The sequence below is a fragment of the Bufo gargarizans genome, chromosome 2 (genome assembly GCF_014858855.1).
Source record: "Bufo gargarizans isolate SCDJY-AF-19 chromosome 2, ASM1485885v1, whole genome shotgun sequence".
NCBI classification, from domain to species: Eukaryota; Metazoa; Chordata; class Amphibia; order Anura; family Bufonidae; genus Bufo; species Bufo gargarizans.
In genome coordinates this window covers 190,113,358-190,125,842 of record NC_058081.1, presented here as the reverse complement: position 1 = coordinate 190,125,842, position 12,485 = coordinate 190,113,358, and the positions used below count along the sequence as shown (strand labels likewise).

At 47.0% G+C, this 12,485-nt stretch overlaps 1 protein-coding gene across 2 annotated transcripts in view; it reads right to left on the bottom strand.

The window, feature by feature from the left end:
• The window catches only part of SNX22 (sorting nexin 22), a 65,823-nt gene that overhangs the window by 6,877 nt on the left and 46,461 nt on the right, over positions 1-12,485 (bottom strand). The window contains exon 5 of one of the 2 annotated variants that reach the window (XM_044283345.1): positions 1,190-1,225. In XM_044283345.1, coding sequence (XP_044139280.1) covers positions 1,190-1,225 — 36 coding nt within the window. The remainder of the gene's footprint in view (positions 1-1,189; positions 1,226-12,485) is intronic. The other variant, XM_044283346.1, reaches the window with a different exon arrangement.

Below are 12,485 nucleotides of genomic sequence, written 5' to 3'. Positions count from 1 at the left end.
TTTTTGTCAGGGCCCCCTCAACAGTATTACACAATGAAATTATATACAGTGACCGTATAGACAGTGTATAAAACGGATGGAACAGCTGTCGGGCCTGGTCTGAGAGAGCGATCTTTACTAGCCACAGGAATGGGGGCGGCAGGAAAGGAAGGGGTTGCAGAAAAATTACTGGGGGAGGGGGGCCCCGTTCAAAAATTTGCTGTGGGGCCCAGTCATTTCTAGCTTTTTTGCAGCAGTGTTGCAATGTTATTACAACTGCTCTTCCAATTCACGTGAATAGGATGGAGTTGTAATTACACTGCACTGCAGCTAAAAAGTAGACGACGCGCAGGTAAACCTTCAAGAGGAAGCAGAGCTGGTACAAGGGCCACATCCCCTTCAAACAGCTGATCAGCGGGGGCAACGGGTGTTAGACCCCCAACATTATGATATTAATAACCTATACTGAGGATAGTTCATCAAACCATCCATCCTCAGCACCACAAATTAGAGAGATTTTCGTAAATTAGTGCAAACAAATACAGTAGTCTTGTGATTAAGGCTAACAGGAGATTTATCTTCTCCCTAGGACATTTTTAGGTAATAAAAAAGTCACAAACGCAGCTTTTGCAACTTTTTAAACACCACTTTGATAAACATTTGGTCACAAGTGGCGTTTTTTCTATGCCACCCTCGCCACTATCCAAAAATGGGGAGGGGCTTGGCCAGCAGGCTGGACCACCTTTATCTACTTTTATGCCACTTTATACCAATTTCTGTTTAGGCACACGGACTGCCAGAGGATGTGCCCAATTTATAACAAGATCTGCATCTTGCCATAAATTGGGCACCTCTGCTAGCAGCATGGGAAATGCTGGTCTTGGTAAATCTGCCCCACGTGTACATATACTAGATCAGTGATGGCTAACCTCTGGCACCCCAGATGTGGTGAAACTACAACTCCCAGCATGCTCCATTCATTTCTATGGAGTTCTGAGAGCTGCAATGCTGGAGGTTAGCCATCACAGTACTAGATCCATATGTGCAGACAATGCTTACATACAAGTTAGGACTATGTAAATTGACATCACTTTCCAGTGGCTGAAAAACCTCTGCTTCACTGGTATTAAAGGGGTTTTAACATAACAAATACGAGTTCCTGACGTCAAGGACCATAACTGGTGAAGCATAATACAAAAGAAGACTTTACCTGTTTTCTCCTGAAGAGGTGTCTGCCAAGAATCTGCTGGAAAGAAAAGTTGTAAGTCTTATGGTTCTCAGTACATGCACAATTTTTAGTCCTTGTGAGAAAATCTATTTATTTATGGCAATTTTGTCATCATAACCTAAATATGTAAAATTGTAAAAAAAAAAAAAAAAAAAAATCAGAATACCGATTTACAATATAGTGCATTATATCATAACCCAATGCCATGTATCATACTGCAGAAAACACAGTATCTGAACTAGGCAGCCACAATAGTAATTTGTTCGTACCTGGTGACGCCATATGCTGCCATCTGCCCATTAGATGCAATCATGTAACGATTACAGATCCTGGGAAACGTTTACTTTTCCACAAAATAAGCATGGGCAAACACTTGTAATGCATCCAATATGATGACCGAAACCTCCATATCAGGGGGCGGAGCCTGACTGCCGCCGAGTCAGTCGCATGTAGGCGAGCTCTCCTCCTTGCAACCTGGCTAAAACTGCCGTCTAACTCAGCGCAGAATGGGCAAAATCGGCAGAAGCATACCCAAAGACAAGTCTGATTCCAGCAAACCGGACTGCAGTGTCTCCGACATGGAGAAATTTCTAAACAAGAAGTCTTCAGCTATCGCGCCTGCTGCCTCCAAGATGGCGCCGCCAGATCACGAGGACTGGACACAAGACTCTAAAGAAGCGGACGGCTCCACCTCGGACCCGGTGGACGGGCCTGCACAGTTGAGCTCAGCCCCAATCTCTAGGCAATTTCTGCAACATGCTTTAACTTCGGCCCTAACTCCGGTCCTGCACGACCTCAAGGAGATAAAGGTGGTCGTTAAATATATAGGGCACCACGTAGAGACTCTTGAAAGTAAACAAGCGGCCATACTAAACTACGTCCAGGTCGCCAGCGAAAACACTGCAGCCTACGTAGACTCTCTAGATGCAGCCTACGCACTTCTAGAGGATCAAGAGAACCGTAGTAGGTGAAAAAATCTCCGCATACGCGGTCTCCCCGAAAGTGTTCTCCATGAGGCCCTACCGTGTGACCCCTTACGGACTATCTACGCCACATCAAGATCCCCTATAAGTGTCTCTTTCCCTTTGGTCTAACCTTTGCAGTTGGGGGACAAAGATGTATTATCCGCTTACCATCGGATCTGCAGGCGGCGTGGGAGCTCCTGCAAACTGCCCCACTGGACATCCCCTCGTTGCTACCTTCTGCTGGAGTTGGCGTCCTGCTGCCGGACCTTTCGGAGGCACAGATGTGGACAAAGGCTCCACAGAGAAAATGGAATGTTCACAAGCCTGACTGGCTGATTCACCTACAGGTCTCACCCAAGTGACCTGGACTGCGTCATTTCTTTGCGGCGACACCCTCTCGGAGGACTATTTCACTCAGCCTCGCTCCTGCACGCAAGTATCAGTGAACTATTGCTAACTATCGTTATCTCCCCATTCTTGTTCTTCAGCAGATCCGGAGGGGGTCCATCATTTCATGTGGGGCCCTCACCGCGATCTAACCTCTAGTTTGATGGACCTCCATCTAGCTGTGGACAATAGGGCGCCAGGTATGCAGGGAGCGCTGGTTAACCACACTGATGAACCAGACGCGCACCGACGCCCCGACCCACACCAGGAGTATCTCAGCGCAGACCTGGTGCATGCGCTACACTAGATGGTCTCCTGCGCCCACTCCATCGCATCTAATTGAACTGCTGCGGCGTTGCTGGCATAGGAGCCACCCCTTCAGAATCTCTGTTAACCTATCTCATGTTATGTTAGAAGTTGTTTATGTTGATTACCTTATTTTGTGGTTGATGACACTGGCTAATAATCCCCATGTACCGGGCCCCCAGCATATAACACATGCTGCCCCAGATTAAGTGTACCTCCTTCAATGTAAGGGGCTTCAATACCCCACAGAAACGCTCTCAAGTTATACGTCTCCTTAAGAAATCCCATACAGACGTGTGCTTTTTCCAAGAACTATATTTTAGAGCGTCAAACATCCCCAACCTCCAGAAATCCTACTTCCAGCATTGGTTCCTCAGTGTATTCAGGAAAGCCAAAAGAGGGGTGGGAATAGCAATATCTAAATGTGTCCCCTTCAAATTGACGACTACGCAGACCAACCCTGAAGGCACACAAATAGTTACTCTGGCCAGTCTGTATAGCCCAAATAGAGGCCAAAAACAATGGATCAGGAACACCCTACAAAAGCTTGGGACGTTTGCGGAGGGTATATGGCTGCTAGGTGGGGACCTTAATGTCACTCTAAACCCTCACACGGATACATCTGACGGCACTTCACAGCTGACCCAGTCGGCGTTGGGATGCATAAATAACTACCTTTGAGGACAACTTACTAGACACCTGGCGACTGGTACACCCGGACGGACGCGACTACACCATCTTTTTTCAGCCTCTCACAACACATACAAACGACTGGATTATATTTTCATCTCCACCAACTTCATAGACATGGTAGAAAGCTCCAAAATTGACCCCATAACAGTTTCAGACCACACCCCAGTCTCAACAGTTTTACATTTTTCAAACCTACCCACCCAATATAAACATTGGCGACTGAACGAAACGCTGTTAGATAGGTCTGAGGATGTCAAATCTGTAGAACAGAGGCTGGCTTGGTTCTTCTCTGAAAACTCAACACCAAGAATGTCACTCACGACACTTTGGGAGGCACATAAAACAGTCATGAGGGGAGAGCTTATCGGCCTTGGCAGTAAAGTTAAAAAAGATGGACGACAAATACTGCATTCCCTCCTTAAAAAGATTGCAGACAAAGAATCCATCCATAAAAGCTCTAAAACCCTAGCTGCTCAATGAGAATTGACCCAATTAAGATCTCAACTAAAGGATCTACCAATACTCCCATTTTATTTGCATGGAGATAAAGGAACAAAGCTCATGTCCTCCCTCATTAAACAGAGGAAAGACTATGTACATCCCGAGCATAAAATCGAGGCGGGGAGACACACTACATAAAACGGCCGACATAGCCACTGACTTTCAGAGATTCTACCAACAGCTTTATGGACTGGCTGATCATGACACCCCTACAGATCCCTCGCTGGAAATAGCAATGGACCAATCCCTGAAACATTTAAACCTCCCCCAAATTACGGCTCAAGAGGGTGAATCCCTTCTAACACCAGTCACAGAGCCTGAAATTAAGAAAATACTGAACTCCATGCCGCTGGGCAAAAGTCCAGGCCCGGACGGCATCCCAGTAGGCTATTACAAAAAGTTCTCAAATCTCCTGACTCCCCACCTAGCTTCCTGGTGCAATGCACTCCTCACTGGCTCACACTTGAACAAACAGTCACTAGAGGCCACTGTCACCATCCTCCCCAAGCCCGGGAAGGACCCTACCCTTTGTGGTAGCTACAAGCAACTATCACTTTTAAATGTAGATATTAAAATCTGGGTTAGCCACACGCCTAAGCCTTCTGCTACCCAAGATCATTTATCCAGACCAAGCAGGCTTTGTGCCTAGAAAGGAGGGTAACCACAATTCCTGCAGGGTCGTCACAGCAATGCAATGGTCCAGAAAGCAACGTCTCCCCCTGACATTCCTTAGTGTAGATGCGGAGAAGGCCTTTGACCAGGTGAATTGGGACTTTATGAGGAAAACCTTACACAGATTTGGCATACCGGAGTGGCTTCAGGAGGCGGTCATGACACTATTAGTGACCCGAGCGCTAGAATAAGAGTCAATGGCACTTTGTCACCATCTTTCCCCATACGTAACGGGACGCGACAGGGCTGCCCCCTGTCTCCAGCCCTCTACATTCTGGCAATGGAAACTCTTCTCCAGGCAATCAGAGACCACCCCGTCATACAGGGAGTACGAGCCAAAAACGAATCCATTGAATACACAAATGTAGCATATGCAGATGATCTGCTGATAATGGTCTCCAACCCGGTCGAGGCCTTCCCGCATCTTTTATCCCTATTTGAGCAGTATGGTAAAGTGTCAAATTATAAAGTAAATTACTCGAAGTCAGAAGCGATGAATATATCAGCCCTTCAGACATCTATAGCCACCCTAAAGTCATTTACATTTCAGTGGCAGACTTCGTCCATATCCTACTTGGGAATTAAAATCCCAGCTAACCCAGACATGCTGTTCCATCTTAATTATACACCTTTACTAGCGGAATTCCAGCAACAACTACACTCCCTACGCCTTCCATTCACCTCTTGGATGGGCAGGAAAAATATGCTGAAAGCGTTCGTGCTCCCTAAAATTCAATATGTAATGCAAAGGTTACCCATCTTTCTCCCCACTTCATATTTCACTCGACTCCGGAGACTTTTCTCGACATACTTATGGGGAGGAAAGGGCGCTAGAATAGCTCACCACAGACTGATACTGAGACGTAACCAGGGTGGTTTCGCTTTACCCGACACGCAAATATACTACCAGGCCATTCACCTGAGGAGATGGTTACAATTACATGCTCCCTGTTACCGTCCCATAGGCACAGATTTTGAAATCCTGTAACTCTCCCAACCACAGCCTTGTGGGGCTTGACATCCACTTCTCTCCACTCACACGTGCTGCTGAAAGGCACCAGTTTAGTCATCAAACACTTTAACAGAGATCATGGGATATTACCCAACCAATCTACCAAGATGCCGGCAGACCTAGCCCCGTACTCTATCAGACCTAAAGTGGTGCAGATGCCCCCAATTTGGAACCTGCTGCTTCAAGAATACTCAACGGCAGAATTTGTCAGAGGAGCCACAGGTGAATACCCAAAACAACACCCCCTCAGCCAGGTCTGGGACAACTCCAACTTTTTAGACCTTATAGAACTGAGGTCCGTCAGTAAGGTGCCGATATGTCAAAATATCCTCACTGCTGCCCTAACGTGGCTTGAGAAGCTGTTAACGCCTACCACGCCCCAACGTAAGTTGATCTCACTGCTTTATCTAGCACTGAACACTCCTCAATTCCGAGGGACACTACTCCATATTTTTTGGACCCGCCCCAAAATAAAACCATACTGGGACAAGATATTGCTGGCCATTAATACAGCATTAGGTACTAACTTACCATTATCCCCAGAATTGGTACTCTTGTGGCCCTCCACAAAAGCCCTGTCCCCCTCAAGAGGCAGCCTAGCGACACACCTGATCCAGGCAGCTCATCTGCTCATCCCCCAACGATGGCTCAGTACAGAACCTCCAACATTTTTCCAATAGGTGGCCAAAGTAGATTGCCTGCACCGACTAGAAGAATTAGCCAGCTGGGAAACCAGAACACACGAAAAACACAAGAGGCTATGGACACCATGGCTGACTTTTAGACAATCAGTTCAAACTTAACAACCGCCTGACCCGGACATGAGACACTTGACGCCCCTACGTCCCCTCTACCACTAGGAAACAGACCCGCACATCATTTAGACTGACGAAATTAGACGCCCCCACATGCTCATGATTGGTATGACAGACCATCTCATCGACCATTGTTGTGCAGTTAAAAGGATACGTTTTCCTTTACCCCTCTTTATTGACCTTTTATTCATGAGATGTCGCAGACATTATGCACTACCGATAATTACTGGATGACAACATTTAACTGCTTTGTTGTCATAGCTATGTATATCGAATATATACTTTTGAACTTGCTTTTACACCTACAAGATTTCATGTGTATCTCAATACCTTTTTGTCATATTAATAAAAATAAATTTGACAAGAAGCCTCCATATTAATGCAGCTTTACGGTATATTTATACAGTATGTGGCAGAAATTTCTGTGACTAATTTTTTTTTAAACATTATCTTCAATTGTACTATTTATGGAAGGTTGATTATAATTGGACTTACACTTTAACCCCTTAGGGTACTTTCACACTAGCGTTTTTCTTTTCCAGTATTGAGCTCAATACCAGAAAAAAACTGATCAGTTTTATCCTAATGCATTCTGAATGGAGAGCATTCCGTTCAGGATGCATCAGTTCAGTCGCTCTTACGTTTTGTTTTTTTATGGAGAAAATACCGCAGCATGCTGCAGTTTTCTCTTCGGCCATAAATACTGAACACTTGCCGGATCCGGCATTAATTTACATTGAAGTGTATTAGTGCCAGATCCGGCATTAAGTGTTCTGGCAAAACGGATCCGGCTTTCCGGTCTACGCATGGGCAGACCTTTAAAAAATGCAAAACAATAATACCGGATCAGTTTTTTCCGGATGACACCGGAGAGACGGATCCGGTATTTCAATGCATTTGTCAGATGGATCCGCATCCGGATCAGTCTGACAAATGCCATCCGTTTGCGTTCGGATTGCGTCCGTATTGCCGGAATCCTCTGCCGCAAGTGTGAAAGTACCCTTAAGTAATAGGCCCATTTTCTTTTTTTTCTCCACATGTTATAATAACCCTAACTTACATTTTTTTCCATTCAGCCATATGAGGGCTCACCGTTTGCAGGATAAGTTGGATTTTTTAATGGCAGCATTTCATTTATCACGTCTTGTATGGAAAACAGGAAAAAAAATATTTGTGGGGTGAAATTGAAAATAACCCACAATTCCGACAACGTTTTTGGGGTTTGATATTATGGCGCTCGCTGTGCGCTAAAAATGTAATGATGTCCATATTTTGAGGCGCAATACAATTATGGTGATAAATTGCTTTACTACTAAAAAATAAATAAATAAAAAATTAAAATTTACTTTGCTTTGCTATTTTTGACAGCCATAACTTTCTTATTTTTCCGTCTATAGACGTTTGTTTGTTTGTTTTTTGTTACGGCATACACTGCGCAGGAAAAATATTTTTATAGTTTAAAAGTTTAGACATTTTCAGACACGGCGATACCGGTTAGGTATTTTTTTTTATTGTTTACATGTTTTTATATGCAAAATTGAGGAGTGATTCGGAAGGCAGAGGGAGCCACATCCCTCTGCCTAAACTTACAGATGCCATGATCACTATTGAATGTGACATCTGAGGAGTTAAATGACCGGTTTCACCAATCACGGTCATTGTGGCCTAGTGCTTGCTGTATTATACAGCACAGCAGCCCGCTCCACACATTCCCTCAGTCACTATGATGTACAGGTACATCATGGTGGCTGAAGAGGTTAAGAGATTTTCACTTTTAAAGCAACACTAGACATTCCTCCCTTAATCTTCTCTTCTACTTTGATCCTACGTTACATAGTTACATAGTTGATACCAGGGGCTGACTGGCAACTTTTGGCCCAGGGGGCAAGTAACACCCAGAGGCCCACTGAGCCAACCCCCCCCCCCCCAACTTTCGTCAGCCATGTAAATTAGAACACAGTAAAACAAAATAAACTAGGCATGCTCCGATATATCGGCCGCCGAAACACATCAGCCGAAAATTGCATTTTTGGTATAATGCCGAAAGTGTCATTTTCTGGCTGATACAGTGTTGCATCCGTGTATTCTCTCCTCCCCGCTGGGCGCTGCTCTGTGTCCCCCCCATGACACTTGATGACTTTTGCAGGAGAAACTGTATATTGTGTGGCACAGTGTAGGATATATGTGTATAACATAAACATATTTCATTTGAAAACTTACAGTTACTTGACCCTTGGGGATCTCGGACGCCACTTCCACGCTTTGGCCGGGGGCTCGGCGGAGCTGATGTTGTGTTTTATCCTAATGAGAAAGATTTCATAATAAGGATTTGGAGAAGGGGCAGAGGGGTCACAGAGCAGGGAGAGGCTGGGGCTGCTACTAGGGGGTCATACCATGGGGGAGTAATAAAGCCCACCATAATGCCCCACCCCCCCAGTAGAAATAATTCTCCTTATAATAGACAGTGCACAAAATACCCCCTTGTAATATCCCCAGTTGAGCTAATGTCCCCATAGTGCCCCCTATAATGTGCCAGTAGCCAGATAGGGCCCCCCTATAATGTGCCAGTAGCCAGATAGGGCCCCCCTATAATGTGCCAGTAGCCACATAGGGCCCCCCTATAATGTGCCAGTAGCCACATAGGGCCCCCCTATAATGTGCCAGTAGCCATATGCCCCCCCATAATGTGCCAGTAGCCATAGGTCCCCTATAATCTGCCAGTAGCCATAGCCCCCCTATAATCTGCCAGTAGCCATAGCCCCCCCTATAATCTGCCAGTAGCCATAGCCCCCCTATAATCTGCCAGTAGCCATAGCCCCCCCTATAATCTGCCAGTAGCCATAGCCCCCCCTATAATCTGCCAGTAGCCATAGCCCCCCCTATAATCTGCCAGTAGCCATAGCCCCCTATAATCTGCCAGTAGCCATAGGTCCCCCATAATGTGCCAGTAGCCATAGGTCCCCCATAATGTGCCAGTAGCCATAGGTCCCCCATAATGTGCCAGTAGCCATAGGCCCCCCCTATAATCTGCCAGTAGCCATAGGCCCCCCACTAATGTGCCAGTAGCCAGATAGGGCCCCCCCACTAATGTGCCAGGAGTAGCCAGATAGGGGCCCCTCTATAATGTGCCAGGAGTAGCCAGATTATGAGGGGGGTGGGGGGCAGGGGGGCACAATCTGGCTAGTGGTGGCTACTCCTGGCACATTATAGGGGGCCCCCCCCCCTAATCTGGCTACCACTGGCAGTAGTAGCCAGATTAGGGGGGGGCCCCCCTATAATGTGCCAGGAGTAGCCACCACTAGCCAGATTGTGCCCCCTGCCCCCCACCCCCCTCATAAAGTGCCAGCCCAGTAGTAGCCAGATAGGGACAAAAATAAAGAAAAAAAAAAAAATGTCAGTCAGACATACTTACCTCCCTGCTTCTCTGGACTACTCCGGTCCCGCCTCCAGCCAGGCGCCAGCACACACTGCAATCACTTTACGGCAGCGGCTCAGTTAGGCCGCAGGACCGGCGCAGGTGGCGCGATGACGTCATCGCGCCGATGACGTCATCGCGCCGCCTGCGCCGGTCCGGCGGCCTGTCTGATAGGCTGCCGCAACACGCCTCCACTGCTCCCCTGCTCCCCGTCTCCCTGGCATAAAGCGGATGTTTATTCCGGCCCGGCCGGCCGGCCGGGACAGCAAGCCAGGGAGGCCCGGGGGGCAATTGCCCCCCTGCCCCCCGGCCCAGTCCGCCCCTGGTTGATACTGTTGAAAAAAGACATAAGTCTATCAAGTTCAACCAAGGGATAGGTGGGGACGTGAATCCCAGAAGGAAGTGAGACTCAGATTTCTACACATTTTCATAAGCATTAATGTTTTTTACTTTTAAGAATTCATCTAAACCCTTTTTAAAACTGTCCACTGTTCCTGCTGTGACCACGTCCTGAGGAAGTCTATTCCACAGCTTCACCGTTCTTACAGTAAAGAAGCTTTGACGCTTCTGGAGACTGAGCTTTTTCTTCTCCAGTCGGAGGCAGTGCCCCCTTGTCTTTTGAGCACATTTTACATGGAACAGCTTTTCACCATATTTTTTGTCTGGCCCTTAGACGTCTCTTCTCAAGACTAAAAAAATGTAATTATTTTAATCTTTCTTCATAACCAAGACCCTCCATGCCCCTTATCAGTTTAGTCGCTCTTAGTTTAGTCCATGCCCCTCTCAGTTTAGTCAAACTTTTTCCAGCTGTTGAGCTTCTTTTATGGACTGGTGCCCAGAACTGACCTGCATATTCCAGATGAGGCCGCACCAACGCTTTGTAAAGTGGTAATATTACATCCCTGCCCCGCGAGTCCATGCCTCGTTAAAGCATGACAATATCCCGGTAGCCTTAGGCTACTTTCACACTTGCGTTCGGAGCGGATCCGTCTGGTGTCTGCACAGATGGATCCACTCCTATAATGCAGACGATGGGATCCGTTCAGAACGGATCCGTCTGCATTATAGTTTAGGAAAAAGTGTGAAAGTTGCTCAGACGGATCCGTCCAGACTTTACTTTCCGTTTGAAATTGAGCCATATTGTAAGTCTGGACGGATCCGTTTGCCTCCGCACGGCCAGGCGGACACCCGAACACTGCAAGCAGCGTTCAGGTGTCCGCCTGCTGAGCGGAGCGGAGGACAGACGGTGCCAGACTGATGCATTCTGAGCGGATCCGCGTCCACTCAGAATGCATTGGGGCCGTACGGATGCGTTCGGGGCCGCTTGTGAGAGCCTTCAAACGGAACTCACAAGCGGAGCCCCGAGCGCTAGTGTGAAAGTAGCCTTAGAAGCAGCTGATTGACATTGTATGCTGTTATTTAATCTACCATCTACAAGGACACCCAAATCCTTCTCTATAAGCGAGTCTCCCAGTGTTACATCCCCTAGGACATAAGAAGCACAGAGATTATTACTACCAAAATGCAAAACTTTACATTTGTCCACATTGAACCTCATTTGCAGAGTCGATGCCCAATCACTTAGAGTGTTCAAGTCAGCTTGTAGTATATGGACATCTTCCATAGACTGTACAGTGCTACACAGTTTAGGGCTCTTTCACACTTGCGTTCTTTTCTTCCGGCATAGAGTTCCGTCGTCGGGGCTCTATGCCGGAAGAATCCTGATCAGTTTTATCCTAATGCATTCTGAATGGAGAGAAATGCGTTCAGGATGCATCAGGATGTCTTCAGTTCCGGACCGGAACGTTTTTTGGCCGGAGAAAATACTGCAGCATGCTGCGCTTTTTGCTCCAGCCAAAAATCCTGAAGATTTGCCGCAAGGCCGGCTCCGGAATGAATGCCCATTGAAAGGCATTGATCCGGATCCAGGCCTTAAGCTAAACGTCGTTTCGGCGCATTGCTGGATCTGAAGTTTAGCTTTTTCTCAATGGTTACCATGGCTGCCGGGACGCTAAAGTCCAGGCAGCCATGGTAAAGTGTAGTGGGGAGCGGGGGAGCAGTATACTTACCGTCCATGCGGCTCCCGGGGCGCATGGATGACGTGATCGCATGGCACGTCATCCATGCGCATGGGGCGCTCTGACGTCATTCTGGAGCGCCCCCGCTCCTACTATGGCAACCAGGACTTTAATAGCGTCCTGGGTGCCATAGTAACACTGAAAGCATTTTGAAGACGGATCCGTCTTCAAATGCTTTCAGTACACTTGCGTTTTTCCGGATCCGGCGTGTAATTCCGGCAAGTGGAGTACACGCCGGATCCGGACAACGCAAGTGTGAAAGAGGCCTTAGTGTCATCTGCAGAAATAGAAATGGTGCTATTAATCCTGTCCTTGATATCATTAGTAGATAAATTTAATAATAGAGGACCCAGCACTGAACCTTGGGGTACACCACTTATAACCCGGGACCATTCTGAATAGGAATCATTGACCACAACTCTCTGGACACGGTC